The sequence below is a fragment of the Lagenorhynchus albirostris genome, chromosome 4 (genome assembly GCF_949774975.1).
Source record: "Lagenorhynchus albirostris chromosome 4, mLagAlb1.1, whole genome shotgun sequence".
NCBI lineage: Eukaryota > Metazoa > Chordata > Mammalia > Artiodactyla > Delphinidae > Lagenorhynchus > Lagenorhynchus albirostris.
In genome coordinates, this window is record NC_083098.1 from 65,751,620 (window position 1) to 65,771,247 (window position 19,628).

Sequence of the window (19,628 nt, forward strand, 5' to 3'; positions counted from 1 at the left end):
AATGATGATATGTGCTCAGAAGAAATGATGGAGGATAAGGACCCAGACTTGTGGCCAATAGAGACAGAATAGTTAAGAACATCCTCTTTAAAATGATGATATTTAAGCAGAGACCTGGAAAAAAAATTTTAAGTGGTCTTGCAAATTATCTGAGTAATTGGACTCCAAGGAGAGTGAAGATAAGTTGCAAATCTCAGGGGAGAGATGCTTGATGTTTTCCAGAAACAGCTGAACCAGAGTGATGGAGCAGAGTGAGCAAAGAGAACAGTGGGAAAAGACAAGAGATTGGGGCTCCAGCAGTACAAGACTCTGCAGTGTACATTATCTTTGCATTTACTTTTTAGGGAGATGATAAGATAGATTTGGTTTACTCAGGGCTTGGCTTTTGAGAAACAAGATTAGAAGAAGGAATAGGAGTTTGGAGCCTATTGCCATATTCAAAATGAGAGATGATGATGTCTTGAGCGATATGATGTCTTCACAGCATTTTCTGTGAAGGTTGTGAAAATGCTCAGATTCCAGCTATTTTTAAACAATAAACTCAGCAGCATTTGCTGTTGGACTGGCTATGGGTTGTGAGAAAGGAGAGAGAGAAGGTTGATACATGAATGCTGGTCAGAAAAACTAGAATTGCCATTTACTGAAATGTAAATGACTGCAGGGAGAATGTTTGTTGGAGAAAATCAGGATTTTCAAATTTTGTTTTGTTTTTAGACATGCCATACTTGAGATGTCTCTTAGATTATTTATCCACATGAGATATAAGTAAGTAATTGGACATGGGAGTGTGGTGTTTATGGTACAGACCAGAGCTGGAGCTGTGATTTTTTTCCCCATGCATAGGCTGCATTTAAAAGTATATGACTTCCTGAGAATCCATTGCTCACTATTCCACTTTCTTCATGCCTTTGCTCAAATACCACCTACCCAACTTTTCTTAGCACTGATTTATTTTTCTCCTTAATATTTACCACCTTCTACTACACTATATAATTTGCTGTATATTACAGGTCTCTCTACCCAACAGAATGTGCACTCCAGGAGGCAGGCTGCTTGTTTATTTTGTTCATTGATATATCTCTACCTGTTGAAGAAGGCCATCAAAACGATGTGACCACCAATTGACCCGTGAGCTGGACCTGGGCAATTGGAGGCTCCCCACCCCCTCCTTGTCCTTTGAATATGCTTTCAGCTTGCCTTCCCTGCTCCCAGAAGCTGCTCCAAGCATGCAGCCTTGAAATAGAAATGTGAAGCTATCCGTACTGGTATGTGACTGTGACTGAACCCAGTTAGGCTCTAAATAAACTTTTAAGGTTCTGGTGGGCAGGTGAAGAAATCTACTTGTCTTTTGGCTGCCCAAGACAAACCTCATAAGTAAATTCCCTTGCTTTTTAAAAGTTACCCCTGCCAATCTGGAGTGGCTACCTTTTTCTTAGGTTTCTCCCTACCCTCTGTGTAAGGGGGCCAGTTTCAGACAATACCCAGAAAGATCCGAGGAGTTTTTGAAGTAACACTATCACACAGCATAGTGTCTGGAACGTAGCAGGTGCTAAGTGAATATTTGTTGATTAAAGAAAAAACCATAAAACAGAATAGTATTATTTAGAGAGTAATTGTTATGTGGAGAAAGCAAGAGTTTTGGGACTAACATAAGGGAAGAGCAGCAGCGTTTAGGGGTTCAGGAGGAATTCTAGAAAGAAATCCTTGGGAGACTATGCAAGTGATAAAGAAAGAATGAGGGGAGATGGAGTCTCAGAGGTCAAAGGCTGAAAATGTTTTAGAGATTGTGACTTAGTCGGTTAAACACTGCAGACTGGTTTGAAAACTGAAGACAGAATTGAAAATTTGATTTGTAAGAAGAGGAAAGGAAATGGGACAAGGATTTCAGATAAAATTTGTAAGGGTTTCTATATAGAGAGGAACATAGAAATAAAGGGGAACTAGATGGAAGAAGACATGGGGTAAAGAGAAGTTGTTTATTTTTTAATATCAGTGATATTATGACATTTATAAGCTAATATTAATGATACTGTAAGAAGAATTAAAACTGGTGATACAGAAAACAAAGGACTAATTGCTGGAACAATGTTCTTAACCAGCAAAAGGAAATGGGAATTTGTGTACAATTGGAGGCTCTGTCCTTAGGTGGGAGAAGGTCAGTCTTGCAAAATGAGTGCAAAGAAGTAGGAATATATGGGCACAGAGGCAGGTTTATTGACAGATGTGGAACTTGTCTTACCACTGCTTATATTTTCTTATTGGTATGTGAAGAAAATTCAACAGCTGAGAGAGAGAAGGGTGGGGTAAAAGTGCTAGAAGAATAAGAAAAATGAGAAAGTTCCAGACACTCAGATATGTCCAGTTAAATACAGATGGGTCAGGAGTGGGTGGCAAAATGTACGGATTAGCCCTTTCCAAACAAAGTCTCTTACTATACATATTGGGCAGAAGAGAAATGATTTTATAACACATAATCTTCTGTTAACTTTTATTATTAAGAACTCATTTTATACATAGTTTTATATATATGAATATTATCACATTTACATATATACACATATGCACTTTCCTTTTTCATTAGCATTTAACCTTCAAAAATTTTAGTTTAATTTTCAGTAATGTATTCAGTTTAACTGCTTTTAAGGTCGACAGGCATAATAATAAGATTTATTAACAAGTAAGTTAATAGACATAATACTGGTTTGTTACATAAACTTGAATAGATGTAAAATAATGTTAACAGACACATACTTGTTTATAGAAAGATTTTAAATTGTGTTATATCAATCAGAAGTGAAATAATAAGCACATTAATATTCATCACTTAGCTGATGACCTATGTGATATTTAGAACCAACTTTAGAGTGTTTATAAAATCATCCTGCAGATTTACTATTTACAGACAGAAGAAAAGAGTCAAGAGAAATAACTAAATTAGAAGAAAAACAATTTATGGCATTTTTCACAGTTCCTGGTATAAGGTATTGGTGCAATGTAAATTTCATAGTAATTTTATGGTAATCACTCATTTCTATACTTTATTCTAAAGTGCCCATTATGTGTAGACTCCACTAAAATATAAATGATGTAATGTCATAACAGTGAAACTCATTGCTCTGAAGACAAGCCAGGAAACAAAGCTACTAATACACTTACTAGGAGGTTAAAAATTGCAAGATGCCATGGATACCTGGAGGAAAACTCCAGATCCCTACTATTTTTTTCCATTTAATCTCATTGCCAATGAGAAATACATTTTAAATTAAAAGCTTGTAGCCTTATATATTTATTCTTCATCTCTTTTGAGTCATATAGTTTGAGCCTTTTTCATTTATACCAGAAGTACTTCTTATTTTTAAGTAGTTACAAGGTTAAAGAGTAACAATAATAATATAAAGAACATCCTTAACGAAGATTTACCATTTTTTGACTTGTATAAATACATTTTATTTTCCTAAAACTATTTGAGATTTAGTTCCAAACATCAAGGCGCTTTCTTCCTAAATAATTCAGCATTTATTTCCCAAGTACACTTTCTTAAATAATTATGTTAAAAATTATTCAACTTAGAACATTAACTATTTTTACAAAGATATTATTTAATATACAGTTCAATGTGTCTTCATTTATCTCAGATTCATCCTTTATAGCATTACACTAATTTCTACCTTATCCTGCATCCAATTGAGAAGTAAATACTAATTATTTTTCATGTTTCTTTAGTTTTTCTTCATCTGAAACAGCTATTTAGTAATTATTTTACATTGTAATTTTGAGGAATTTAGTTCAGATGTCTTATTTATTTTTATCTGATATTTCTTTATGATTAAAGTGAACAATTATTTATGGAAAGAGTACTACAGAATTAATATAGCCTTCTCAGTATATCATATCAGGAGATACAAGATATCAGTTTATGGTATTTTGTTGATGTTAATATAGATCACTTATGGTGATGGCTCCCAGATTTCTTCAATGAAACATTACCACTTTCCCTCTTTAATCTGTGATTATTTGATAGACACGTTGAAACTATGTAAATATCATGTTTTATTGTCCATTGAAGATTCTTGCCAGAAAAATTTTAATATGATGATAGCAAAATGGTGTTTTTGTGGTTCTCTTATTACTTGCTATTCTACTGTAAAGAATTGTCATTCTTCACTATTTATGTAATTGCATAGACCAATAAGAAAGGAGATACAATAAAAATCCTGAATTTTATATCTTTCTGATATATGATATTTCTTAATTCATCTATTGTCAGTACATTCTACCAGGAGACAGAAATGACAGAGTTTGAGTATGACTCTTCTGTTTTCTTTTCTTTTCTTTTTTTTTTTTTTTACTGAGGTACAGTTGCTTTACAATATTGTGTTAGTTTCACTGTACAGCAAAGAATCAGCTATACATATACATATATCCCCTCTTTTATGGTTTTCCTTCCTATTTAGGTCACCACAGAGCATTGAGTAGAGTTCCCTGTGCTATACAGTTAGTTCTCATTAGTTATCTATTTTATACATAGTAGTGTATATATGTCAATCCCAATCTCCCAATCCATCCCACCTCCTCCTTCCCCCCCTTGATATCCATACATTGTTCTCTACAGAGTATGACTATTCTTGACTGGATGTTTCTTTGCTAATATAATCAAAGGAATATTCTGGTCCCACACACAATCTCACCAAATATTGATATTCACTGTACTTATTAACATAAAACTATATCTTACCCATTATTTTATACCATCTTAAGCATAATTTTTATATTGCCATTCATTTGTACATTCATTAAATTTTTTTGAGCACCTTCTATACTACACACTAGGTATTGTGCTGTATCCTTTCAAAAACAGGTTAAGATAAATACTGATATTTAAAGAAAATACAATTCCTTTAGAGAAACTGCATAATATACCAAATCAAAAGACAAAATAACATGGCTCTGAGTATGGTGCAGTTTAATTTCATTATATAGTAAACAGAAGGATCCTGTGATGGCCTATTTTAGTCCTTAAGAAAATTGTGTAACTCTAGGTATCACTATGGCCCAAGTAAATTCCAGAATGGCTAGGATGTAGGAATGGCAGGAAAACTGACTCATGCGTCAAATTTAGAGTGAATTGAAGTCAGAGAAGCATAAGCCTATATATATGTCAAGGGGCATTATGTTTGTTATTTTGTTAAGAGCAAGCTCCCCAAAGAGCAGCACCAATTGTTCTAAGATATCACACACAAACACACACACACACACACACACACATGCATTTGTAAGCACAGATATACTCACACATAGATGATATTGTGTGTTTGCCATTGCAAAATGTGTGTTGATCATTTTGCAGCCACATTTATATTTTGATAGTGTATACATGTAGCTTACTGAATGACTTTAACTATGCAATGACAAATAATAGATCCCTACATACGTATTTAGCTCAGTATGTGTATGTATGTGGTCATAAAATGTGATGCTGGAAAGTGATTAAGAACTTGGACTGGTTTGTGACTATGCCACTTTTTTTTTCTTTTCCTTTGCAGTACGTGGGCCTCTCACTGTTGTGGCCTCTCCCGTTGCCAACAGGGCACAGGCTCAGTGGCCATGGCTCACGGGCCCAGCCGCTCTGCGGCATGTAGCATCCTCCCGGACCGGGGCATGAACCTGTGTCCCCTGCATCGGCAGGCGGACTCTCAACCACTGCGCCACCAGGGAAGCCCTATGCCACTTTTTGACTATTCACTTTGGTGAAGTTACTTAAATTCTCCGTGCCTCTTTCTGCATCTATAATAAAAACTATATTACACAGTTGCTATGTGGATAAGCACTGAGTATATTGCCTGAACCATAATATGCCTCACATGGTCACTGACTATTATTCTGTGAATACCAAATACTTCACTACAAGCATAACTTCTGCTGTTTTCTAAATAGATTATGCAAATCTTGTGGCACAAAATGTATAAAAATGAAAACAACATTACAACTCCAGAGAATCACCAGACAAGATAATGTTTCAAATAGTGCTAGTCAACCTCTCTCCTTCAACTTGAAAATGCACCTCAAACATCTCAGGTCATGCTACTTAAATTATTTGAAATGTGCATGAAAAACCGAAATAAAAATAATATTACTGACTTTTAAATTATGAGGATGAAGAGTTAATACCCTCACTCTGTTTGTACTGTCTCATTCTTATCTTTCTGATGTTTTTAAGTTTTCTTGAATATCTATGAAACCAAAAAATGTGCTGGCCTCAATGCCCCAAGCCCAATGAAGAAAGAAGCTGTACATAATACAGCTGAGTTCTTATTTCTCAAACGGAAAACTTTTTGTTTGACCATGATTTCCTCACAACTTACCAAAGTAGAGATAAAACTGCCTAGAAAGTGTATGCGTTTGTTTCTAAATATATATAGACCCCGAGTATTTGGATTTTTTTTTCAAGTTTTTCTTTCAACATTCAGAAAGAAACTCTACAGTCCATTCAGTTCATGGCAACAAATCCCTTACAGAGGAGGAATAGGCATGGCCTCAGCTCCCAAAATAAAGGACAGCACTTGCCAACACACATCAGAGAACAACTGCAATCACATGGCAGACTCTGGGAAGGGCAAGCCTGAATGTCTGGAAACTCTCCAGGGATGAGTCAGAGAACACAGGAGAGGGCATAGCCAACTGCCTTAATGAAAACATTGTGTGCAATCAAGGATAAATGAAGAAGGCAGAGCTGAGTTAAAGACTGAGATTAAATGGTTTGTGGTGAGTTTGTAATTTATGTAAATGGCCCAAAGAAAACATTTTGGTAAATACTGAACTCAAAATTAAAAAAAAAAAATAGAGACAAGTTAAATAGAAATACATGGTCTGCTTGAAACTGAATATGAAGTAAGTTCCTCCTCCTTTTTACTTTTACTTTTCTACAGATATTTTAATTTTATAAGAAACTTGAACCTTGTACACACAAGATGAGACTATGCTTTCCTCAATTTAAAACAATGATTAAATCTCCATTCAATTGATTCACTTTTCAGGAAACCATTTAGTTTCACCATAGTCTTAGTGAAATACAGAGACTTCCATTCCAGTCTAATTTATTAATTACTAATAATGTATAGGATTTCACGGTTCATTTTCACAAACATTATTTTAACGATAAAATAACTTTGTGAGGGCAAGACTACTATGCAGATCTTATTTCTATTTGTATTTTTTATTACAGCTGATTTTAAACAGGAAACAAACTTTTAAATATTACTTGGATATTATAGTTCGAAGGATCATTAGATATCATTCTGACCGTGCGTTCATTTTATGAATGATACAACCAGTATTAAGAGAGGTTTCCCAGTTTATCCAGTATCACACAGCAGACATTGGCAGAGTTAGACCAAGAATCTACAGCTCTGAATTTAACTCCAGAGTTCTTTCCCCTACGTTTCAGTCTTTTTAAATAGAACAACTATTATTTATCTATAAAATTAATTTATTCATCATTATTTCTTATTGATGACTTTTAGATCAACTATCCTAATCTGTTGGTCAAAAATGTAAAACTGAAACTTTGTCATGGTAAGAACACCTGTTTCTCTCTTAATCCTTTCCTTTATTACAAGTAATTTATTTCATATAACCTAAATAAATACTCAATTATTATATAAAATGTTTCAATCATTATCTATTAGTTCAAATGTTAACATCAGTGGTTTTAACCACTTAGTAGTTTCAGGACTTTAAGAAGCTTGTGTAATAAATCAGGATATAAAATATTCTTTTGGGAAAACTCATATCCTCTGGAGACTCAGAAAATAATTTATTTTCATATTAGTGAAATCCTTTCTATCTGCCTTTAGCCTGCCTATTCAGAGCCCATTTCATAGTTCATTGGTGTCATTAAAATTGAGAAAATTAGAGAAAAAAATAAGACTATATAAACTTTATAGAGGAAGAGGTTGATAAATATACTTGCAGATATTTTAAGGAGTCAATTGAACTAGGTTAGAAATCTGTCCACCCATCAGTGTGGTAATTATGAGTAAATTTCACTTTCCAGTGACTGTAACCATTTAGATTTAGAAAAGTAGAGAAGAGGAATAATCTGAATGCTTGAGTAGGGTGATGGGAAAGAAAAGCATAGATCTGATTTTGGGAGGTATAAATCTGATTTTGCAAACCAACACTGAAAATGTATGTTGTATGTGTATATTGAACACCCTCCATTTTTCAGAAACTTCTCTATTTACTTTATATGCATTGTCTGACTATATATCATGAGTCTTGCAAAATGCATAATGTTATCAAAATGTGACTGCTAATGGAAAGCTTGACATCACATAGCTATTTAAATATTACAAGGAACTTCTTGAACCCATACTATTTCTACTAAATATGTTATTTGCTAGACACATATTACTTGCTTATATATTTGCCTAGGTCCAAGTACAGTATGATTTGATGTTTATTTTAATATTCTGCTCCCACCTTAACTTCCTAAAATCGAATTCTTTGTACCTTATATATAAAATTTTCTTATGAACATTGACCAAAAAATATCCATGACAAGTGGTTGGTCTTTGGCTTCCTATTTCTTTCTTTTTCACCCAACTAACTCCAGGTTTAGTGTCTTTGAGGATTTACTCAGGAGACAGTACAGATTAAAGACATAGGTCTTATCATGAAGTTCTTTCTATTATCAAAGGAGTCCAGTGACTACCTTATTGTGATGTCATTGATTAGTATCTCAACTTAAAGAGGAAAATTTATTCACATGATGATTTATTCATTCAACAAACAATGTTGAGGACTTAGTATATGCCAGGAATTATACTATGCCTTGAAGGTAGAGTGATGGACAAAATTAGATCTGATCTTTGCCTCATGAATTTTATGCTGTGGTGGTTAAATATCACAAATATGTTTAGATAATTACAATCTCCATTACTTGACTAAAGTATCAACAAAAAATGTAAATACAGAGAAATGAACTACTCTCTAGAAAAATGGCTGAGAACAATTTATCCAATGATGGGCATAATGTCCTTTCTTTTTACATCTTTGTCATTGATTCATAGCAAAAGTGTATCAATTCTGTAAATTCCCAATATTACAATTTTATAAGAATATTCATTGTTAACATGGAGATGTTCAAATTTAAGAGACTATGAATTAGAAAATCCACAATGTAATTTTGGAAATACATGGCATATCTATCATAAAAACTGAACTAAGAAACAGAAGACCATCAATATTGAAGAAGAACAAAGTCGGAGGGCCAACATTACCAGACATTAAGACTTATTATGAAGTTACCATAATAAGGATGATGTGGTGTTGGCAAAAGAGTAGACAGATAGATCAGTGGAACAGAATAGACAGCCTAGAAATAGACCCACACAAGTATAATCAAGCAATTATAGTCAGGTCAATGGAGAAAGGATAGTCTTTCCAACAAATGGTACTGGGACAGCTCGAAACCCACATGCAAAAAGAAAATGAATCTATTCACAGACCTTTTATCTTTCACATACATTAACTCAAAATGGATCATAGACATAAATGTAAAATGCAAAACAATACAATTTATAGAAAACAACACACCAAAAGCCCAGTCCATGAATGAGAAAAAGTGGTAAGTTGGATTCATTAAAATTTAAAACCCTTGCTCTGCAAAAGATACTCTTAAGAGAATTAGAAAACAAGACAAACAGGTAGAAGGGATGTGGAAAACACATATATGATAAAGGACTTATATCCAAAATACAAAAGAACTCTCAAAAATCAACAGCAGGGGAAAAAAAAGCAATTACAATATGGACAAGAGATCTGGACAGACACCTCACCAAAGATGTACAGATGGCAAATAAGCATAAGAAAAGATGCTCTACATCATTTTTCATTAGAGAATTGCATATTTAAACAATGAGATACCACAACACACTTACTAGAATGGCCAAATTCCAGCAACAGTGATAATACCAAACACTGTGGAGGATGTGGCGCAACAGGAACTCTCATTCACTTCTGGTAGGAATGCAAAATGGTAAAACCATTTTGGAAGGCGGTCTGACAGTTTCATACAAAGCTAAACATAGGCCTACCGTTCAATTAAGCAATCACACTCTTAGTTCTTTACCCAAATAAATTGAAATTATACTCATACATAAACCTGAACACAAATGTTCATGGCAACAACGAAGATGTCCTTCAATAGATGAATGAATAAGTAAACTGTGGTACATTCATATAATGGGGTATTATTCAGTGATTTTTAAAAAAGCTCTAATTTTAAATGCATATTGTTAAGTGAAAGAAGCCAGTCTGAAAACATTATGTACTGTATGATTCCAACTAATGATATTCTGGAAAAGGCAAAACTACAAAGACAGTAAAAATATCAGTGTTTGCCATGAATTCAGAAGGAGTGCAGAGAGGGATGAAAAGGTAGAGCACAGGACATTCTCAGGTCAGTGAAACTATTCTGTATGATGCTATCATGGTGGATACATGAATTTATCCATTTGTCAAAAGTCATAGAACTTTAGTTTAGTCCTAAAACACCAAGACTAAACTCTAAAATGAAGTATGGACTTTAATTCATAAATATCTATCAATATTGTTTCATCAATTGTAACAAATGTTTCACATTAATGCAAGATATTAATAATAGGATGTATAGTATATTGGGAAGGAAGAGAATAAATATATGGAAACTCCGCACTTTTAATTGCCCAATTTTTGTTTGAACTAAAACTGCTCTAAAAATGTCTATTAATTATTTTAAATGATCTCATAAGAAGTAGCACTTCAAATGGAAAATAAATTGAAATGATATGCTTTCTGTCAAAAAAATGAAAAATATGAGGATAATGAAAAATGATATTGTAAGCCCCCCTCTTCACATTTTACTGTAAGTAAATGCAATTGGAATAAAGATTCCTGTTTTATGCTGCATTGTTTTATAATAGTTTTCTATTATAAATATATTTAAACTGCAATCTAGTTTAAAGTGGTATGCCAGGTCTAGTATTAAACAAATAGTAATTCATGGCATTAATTTCATTATGATGTATTTAGCAATAATCTTAAAAGAACACCTTAGCATATATAAAACATTTTATTTTTAAAGCTACTTCAAAATACAAAATGAAACAATAAATAGCATAATATCTGAAATGTTTTTTATTCTCTTCCAAAATTTTTAACTTAGGTGACCAGCAGACAAAAATCTACAATTTTCTCCTTTTAAATAATGCCATTTTTTTTGCATGTGTCAGTATATGTTTACTTCATACTTTTTACTTTAGAATAATTTTACAAAAACATTGAAAAGAAAGTTTTTTGTGTAGTTTTTACTCAGTTTCCCCATCTTAACATCTTGCATAACCTTGGTCAAAACTCAGAAATTAATATTGGTGTAATACTATTAATTAAACTTCAGATGTTATTCTTATTTTACTGGATTTTTCTATTCATTTATTTTCTCTTCCAGAAAACAATCAGGATACCACATTGCATTTTTATTCATGTCTTTACATAGTCTCTTTTGATCTGCCACAGTATCTCAATTTTTCCTCATTTTTTATATTCTTGACAGTTTGAGAGACTATTAGGTATTTTTGTAGAACATCCCTCAATTTGTGTTTGTCTGATATTTTCTCATGGTTAGACTGAGGTAATAAACTTTTGGAAGAATACCCCAGAGGTGAAGTGCCCTCACCTCATGATATCAGTTGGTACATGATATCAGCATGACTCTTCGTGGTGATATTAGACTTGGCCTCTAGGTTAAAATGCTGTTTGCCTGCCAGGTTTTTCCACCATAAAGCTTCTATTTTCCACTTCCATTCATTGTGTTACTTAAATGAAACCCACATTCAAGGGGAGATTTTTATATATAATTTGCAATTCTTGTATATGAAAATTTCACCCCTTGTCCCAATTTATCTATTATTTATTCAATCACTTATTTATAACAGTATGGACTCACAGATATTTACACTGTTCTTTGAGTTAGAATATATTATCATCAGTATTTATGTTCTTACTTGAATTATTCCAGTGTTGACAATGGGAGCTCTTGCAGTTTGGCACCTGTGTCCTTCAACTATTCTCTTCTTTTTTTTTTAAATAGAAACTATCTCTGAAGATTATATTATATGGGTTGCACAGTTATGTTACCTTGCTATAATGTGCTAGTAGTTTACCTCAGCATGCAATTAATTTACATCATTCTGCCTACACCGTTAAGATACATTTATTGATCGATTATTTATTAGTTGATTGTTTAATACATATGTATTAGGCACCTGCTGTGTGCCAGACACTGTTCTGAGCACTGTAGATAGATTAGAGGATGAGATCAGAGATATTAAAAAACGCTGATGGGGCTTCCCTGGTGGCGCAGTGGTGAGAGTCCGCCTGCCGAGGCAGGGGACACGGGTTCGTGCTCCGGTCCGGGAAGATCCCACATGCTGCGGAGCGCTGGGCCCGTCAGCCATGGCCACTGAGCCTGCGCGTCCGGAGCCTGTGCTCCGCAACGGGAGAGGCCACAACAGTGAGAGGTCTGCGTACCGCAAAAAAAAAAAAAAAAAAAAAAAAAAAAATGCTGATGATGCAGAGCCTTGTAGACGTTTACAGAGAAATTTGGCTTTTTCATTACATAAAATAGGAATCCCCAAACAGTGCGTTAAGCAGATAATTGCATTACCTGTTTAAATATAAGGATTGATCACTAGCTGCTGCCTTATAAAGAGACTATAAATTGAACAATATTGACAAAGGGAGATCAGTTTGGAAAAGCAATACAGGTGAGATTGATGCTTTGAAGTTAGCTATGGAGATGGTGACAAGATTGTGTTCTGGATTTCTGATGGATTAGATCTTAGGTGTGGGAGAAAGGGAAATGTTAAGGGTAATCCCAAGTTTAAAGTCCCGAACAACTGGGGTGATAAAATTGACTGTGTGTGTGTGTGTGTGTGTGTGTGTGTGTGTGTGCGCGCACACATGCAAATATATATACACATACATCCCTGTCTTCTATTTTTAATAATAAATATTGAGTGTGCTGGTGGTCTAGAGTAGGAAAATGATAACTGAACAATGTGTAAGTGAATCTCCAGCACATAATGTGTAGTCCAAATTTTTAAAACTACATTATTTTATTTAATTATAAAAGTAAAGATTAGTTTAATGTAGATATTTACATTTCCCCATCTACTGTTGTAGCCATTTCCCTTTTATGTTTTCATTGAAAATAACATCCAAGAATATTTTCCTGTAACATTCCTTTGAATCAGTGACACTGCAGTTTGGATTTTTGTCAGTTGTTCCTTCATCAGATTTACAGGTCTCAGAGTACCAGGAATCTTTCACAAACCCTTCTTTCTAATTTGTTTATCACTTTTCAGTGTTCATTCTGAGATTATTTGAATTTGCCATAACCTAGTTTTGTGATAAATGTGATGTTTAGTACTGATTTTGTATATAAACTTAATGATCTCCTTATGATGTAATGTGCATAAAAATGTTAAAATAAGGTTTAATTCCTTTTCCTTAAATTATAAAGTTCCTCTCTATATATTCCAATCTCATAGATGATTTGCCATTTTTCTACTCCCTGTATGGAATGAAGAACTTGTCTGCTTTCTATCAGATGTATATGTGTGCATTCAAAACATGGCACAAATCTTTATCCTAGGCAGCATTTACCAAAAAATGTCGTTATGTAATAATGTACTCGGTATTTTAAAATCTAACTATAAGATAGCAATAAGCTAATTTTAAATACATCTACATGTGAATGTGTGAATAATAATATATGTGTTTAAAGATTAGTGTATCCAGAATTCAGAGATAAAACTCTTGTCTATCCTTATCTTACTTTGGAATTTCAGATACTACTGGCCATATTAAGAAGCAGAGATAAAAGGAGAAAGCTAGAAATAATTCCAATGCTGGTCAAGTAATCTACATTGCAGCAATTCACAATAGTGTGTTATATATAGAAAGAGATCAGTCATTGTTTTCAAGCCTGCTAAATAAAACTGAACTCTTGGAATTGCATGCCACTTGACCTTTCCAGGTTTCACCAGCAGTATTTAACTTGTTTGAAGGGAACACACTTGCAAGTGTCTCCTGTTGACAAGACAGATTCTCCTGGTAGTTCACACAATGTTCAAAAGGCACAAGTTCCTTGCTTCAGAACGCAAGAGAGAATTAACTTCCCCAGGAGCTACACGGTCCATACTGAAGAATGACCTGAGAAATTTTCACTCTTTGTCGCAATTTATACTCTCAGCAGGCCCTCTAAGATCAACTCCAGCAGTTAAACATTCAAAAACTACTCACTTTGAGATTGAAATACTTGATGCTCAAACCAGAAAGCAGATATGTATTGTGGACAAGGTGAGTTTCATTTATTTATTTAAAATTCTCTTTTTTGCCCCAAAGATTACTGATCACTTGCTTAATGCTGATAAGGCAATACCAAAATGTATCTCTGGATTTTAATATTAATTTTAAGATGAGTGGGATGGATACTTTATAATATACTTTAAAGTATACTTTATATACTTTGTTTCAGTAGAAAATATTCACTGAATTTTCATACTCAATTTAAATGGTAGCTAATAATTATTAGGTTTTGGTTTTCCTCCTAATATTGGCCATTGGCAGCAGGTAAAATTTTAGTGCTCACCTTCTCAGCCTACATGACAAAATGTATTTCTATTCATGCACTTCCTTGCATATTCAAATTTTCAGTCTTAATAGTGTTTGTAGAAAACAGCAAGCAAAAGGCCCCAAAGTCATTAAAAGTAATATTTAGCATATGTGATAAAATCTAGTCATTTGAAAATTATTAATAATTGATTTAACTGTCTTGAAATATAACCATTTCACTTTTTATGAAAAGTTAACTCATTTCAAAACTACAATGTTTAAGTTCCTAAAAAAAAGTCTTGCTTAATATGCTATTCCTCTATATTCATATCACATATCAATGTTTCACTAAGGAAAGATAAGATATATACTTCCTAGGTTACAAAATTAAAAAAAAATATATATGTGTGTATTGTAGATATACATGTGTATGTACAATATTCCAGTCATTTTCAGTTTTCCTAAAGTTTGAAAAAACATTAGTATTTCAATTTATTGTGAGAAAGATTGACATTTTCAATAAGACATATCTTTATTTTGCTTTACAGACAGGTTGAATAAGTTTTTTTCTGTTGTTCTAAAATTAAAGTTCAATCACTGATTCCATTTATCTATGCTCTAGCTGTGTTTCTAGATAAGAGGAAAAGAGAAGAAATTGTTCACTTGCTTTTAATTGCCAAGAAGATAATAATACTTTCTTATTTAGTAATTATAACACTATGACCAGCCTATTACTCATGTAATATTAACTTTTATTTACATATGGAAATGAAAAATACAGACCTTTTACAAGTTCATGTAGGTCATATGTGGAAAATATGAAATTCAAAACCATTTCTTTGCAACTCTAAATCATATTCTTTTCTATAGTACCACTGGGGCCATGTATAAATGATAAATATGAATTATGTATAATAGACCTTTAAATTACAAACTTCAGGCATGTTACCATTTAAGTATCTCAGTAAAATGTATTTTTATATCATACAGGAATAAGACTTTTTTTTAATTGAAGTATAGCTGATTTACAATGTTTTGTTAGTTTCAGGTGTACAGCGATGTGAATCAGTTATACATATACATATATCCACTCTTTTTTATTTAGATTATTTTCCCATATAGGCCATTACAGAGTATTGAATAGAGTTCCCTGTGCTACAAAGCAGGTTCTTATTAGTTATCTATTTTATAAATAGTAGTGTGTATATGTCAATCCCAATCTCCCAATTTATCCCCCCCCCTTATCCCCTGGTAACCATAAGTTTTTTTCTACATCCATAGAATTTTAAAAATAAAATTATCATCCAGAGGTTGTTGATGTTTGCAGTTTCTCACTACTGAAAATTTAAAACTTAGAAGGAAAATACAATGAAATGAAGGGGAATAAAACAATAAGTGGAATAGATATTATACTGGTCAAGGATTTCCAAAGACCAAAATTCTAAAATGAGGCTGGTTGTGTCTTTTCTGATATGTGTCTAAATGTTGACACAAAATCTCTTTAAAGTAATGAGAAAATGTTGGGCTACTAATTATTTTCCTAGTACATTTAACATTTCTGTTTTTGAGATTTTATTTGAAGCTAAGACATGGAGCTTTACATTTTTAGGTATTAATTAAACTGCACAAAATTTAAGCATGCAGAAAGCCATCATTCTTTCGAGGTAAGGATTTGGTTACACTTGAACTGTAAGAGTCCTGGTAATTGCATCTCCAGTGGCAAACCTTTAGGGAAACTCAGTAGACTAGCTAGAGATTAATTTTGGATTCCTCACAGACTTTATTGCACAATCAACACCATCTGATGTGCAACTTACTGCATCCAAATCTCTGACTTGTCAGCAGCACAAATTTTGTTTTGTCTTGTTTTAGCTTTGTAATTTAAAACTGTCTCATAAATAATGTCTCATAATAGTGTCTCATAATAATGGCAAGACATTTAAAAGAAAAAATAATCTGGATTAGTTTACTTTTTTTTTTGCTTAATGATTGTAAACATGAGAAACATTTTGTTTGTTGTCCAATATATTGTTTTTTTCTTGGACAAATTAACAGCTATATTAAGAGTAAGGTCATGTTAATTGCCTCTCATTAGACTTGGTTCTACCCAGTATACAAAAGAAGTGTTGCTTATAAATTAGTCCCTGTCTTTCAGTAACTATAATGTTATAAAGTAGTCAAGGTTGAAGGTCATATATTTTGGAACTAAGTATACCTGGACTGAATCCCTGATACATCAGTCATATTTATCAAAGCCTTGGGAAAGTCACTGAATTGCTGATCCCCAGGACTCTTATTTAGAACATAGGTTAATAAAATCTATTTTGTAAGCCTATAGTGAAGAGTAAGATATGTAACACATTTAGCATAGTATCTTGAACGTAATAGGGAAACTAATTTTTTTAATTTAATAATCACTTGGAAAGAGAAATTTAATCTGCATACAAATCCAAGAAAAAATAAGTGATGAAACTCATGATACTGGCACAGTCTGTAAATTTGACTTCTTGACAATTGCCTATTGACATGATCTGGTATAATGCTTATGTTAGTTATGAATTTTCAAATATGAGTAGGATGTATGTATTTTAGTAATATATGCTGATCTCAGAAATTTTGTTTGCATCTAGATATTATAACTTTAACTTCAGAATGGACAAAGTATTTACTCAAGATATTCATAAGACAAAAACATTAAATGAATTCCTTGGATTAAAGAAAACATGTTGAATCATGTTCTTTTACTTACACACACACACAAACACACACCCCAAAGAACCACAAATCCTTCTACTGCCTTCATTATCTTCTCCAGCTTCTATCCCATTTCTCTCCTTACTTTCATTGTGTTCATGTTGTCTGTACACATTTTCCTCTTCTCATTCTATACTGAACCCACTGTATTCAGGCATTTGCCTCTATCACTTCTCAGAATATGAACTTGCTGAGGTCACCAGTGAGGCAGTAATAAATACCTTGCTAAATCCAAAGGTCGGTTCTCATGCTTCACTTACTTAGTATATGGGCAACATCTGCCACTGCTAAGCACATCCTTCTCCTGAAAACATGTTTGCTCTTTGAGTTCCAGAATAACACACACATTTTTTAAAAACCCACATCATTGGCTTCTCCCTTTTCTCCTGCTGCTTCTTCATTATCTGACTTATTAGGTGTGGACTGTCACCAACTCAGTCATCAGGACTTTTCCACATCTTTAGTCATTTACTTTATGGAGTCCTATAGCTTTAAATATCATCTGCATATTGATGACTTATAAACATAAAACTACAGCTTATTCTTTTCCCCTGAAATACAAATCCATTTATCTATATATGTATCTATCTGTGTATTTATCTATGTATCTGTGTATTCATCCATCTATCTATCCATCTACTTGGATGTTTACTAGGCATTTCAAACCTGGTGTATCTAAAACTGAGCACTTGGTCTTCCCAAAAAAATTTTCCACAGAGTTTTCCAAATCAACAAGTAGCAACTACATCTTTCAAATAGCTCAAACCAAACACTTAGAGGCATCATGACTCATCTCTTAATCTCACAGCCCACATACAATCCATCTTCTTTGATACTTTCAAATATATCCAGACTGACAAATTTTCACCACCTCTAATGCCCGCACTTCTAAATCTTTCCTCTGCTCTGTCCTTAGCACATTCAATATATTCTCTACATAGCAACCAGAACTAGCCTGTTAAAATCATGTCAGATAATATCATTCCCTACTCAGAACTAGTCAGTGTCTTCCTTTAGGTCTTTACTTACCTGTCACTTTTTCCTTGGGGCCCTTTACCTGTGTAAAATTGCAAAATCTGCCAGTATCCTCTATTACTCTTCCCTGTTCTACTTCTTTGCTAACACTTATCACTATTTAACATACTGCTTATTTTCCTTTTTTTTCATTTTGGTTATTATTTGGCCTACCCCTATTATTCCAGTTTCACAAAATCAGGGCTTTGGGTATTTTCACTCCTGTATCTCCAACATTTAGAACAGTGCTTGGCCCAAAGAAAGTGTTTAACCAATATTTACTGAATAAATTGATGCCTGTTCAAGGGATATATGGATTTGATAATGCATTCATGTTTAGCAGCAACAGTTTTTGGATGGAGGAGTATGATATTTGAAAGTACTTTTTACTATTTTCTAAATCTAATTATCAATCAAATAAATGTAAATATATTCACAGAAAAGGACATTTAATTAAATCATTCCACTGAATGCCCAAATTCCTCTCGGCTTGCTCCCAACAAAAATGTATAGAATTCAACTTTGTACTGTGTATAATTTACTAACAAATAGTCATGTTCTGATTACAAAGGCTAACAAGCCCTTCATAAAGAAGGAAATGCAGATGGGAATATTTAACGGATGTAGTTATTTCCCATGAATAATTAAAATAATATAACTATAAAGAATGATGAAAATGGAGAGCATATTTTTTAAAAATATTGTTAAATATCACCTTAATTATTTTTTGGAACATCAAAAATGTATATGAAAAATACATTTTAAAAATTTAACAGTGTAAAATGGAATAATTTCCAGTTGTTAACTATTCCTGTCTCACTTCTATTTTTTAAAATGTCAGAAGCTTATCTAGTGACAAGTGGATGATTCAAGAGCAAGGAAAGAACTCTAAAATGTTAGGGTTGATAAACATTTCCAATATCATCACATTCTTTTTTCTTTAATCTTTTCTTCAAGGAACTTGACCTCAAGAGCCCTCTATCACCTATATACGCTAAGTAAAAATTCTCAAAAGTTTTTTAAAGGCTTCTTATGAATAAAATAAAGTACTCAAAAATTCTCCTATCCTTTTAATGATAAAAATACCAATGTTCACCAGAAAATTGTAGAGAGAATAATAGGGTAGTAAGATTTCATAAAAACTGTACTTTTAATACTTCGGTTAGAAAATTTGAGAATTCTTAATGTCTGAGTTTGCCACT

General features: G+C 33.0%; 1 protein-coding gene and 1 long non-coding RNA gene across 4 annotated transcripts in view; one reads left to right on the top strand and one right to left on the bottom strand.

The window, feature by feature from the left end:
* LOC132519327 (uncharacterized) overlaps positions 1-19,628 on the bottom strand; it is an 829,930-nt gene that overhangs the window by 655,834 nt on the left and 154,468 nt on the right. The window lies entirely within an intron of this gene.
* The window catches only part of TECRL (trans-2,3-enoyl-CoA reductase like), a 93,589-nt gene continuing 88,047 nt past the window's right edge, over positions 14,087-19,628 (top strand). For all 3 annotated transcript variants that reach the window (XM_060148087.1, XM_060148088.1, XM_060148089.1), the window contains exon 1: positions 14,087-14,403. In XM_060148087.1, coding sequence (XP_060004070.1) covers positions 14,170-14,403 — 234 coding nt within the window. In that variant the 5' untranslated portion in view covers positions 14,087-14,169. The remainder of the gene's footprint in view (positions 14,404-19,628) is intronic.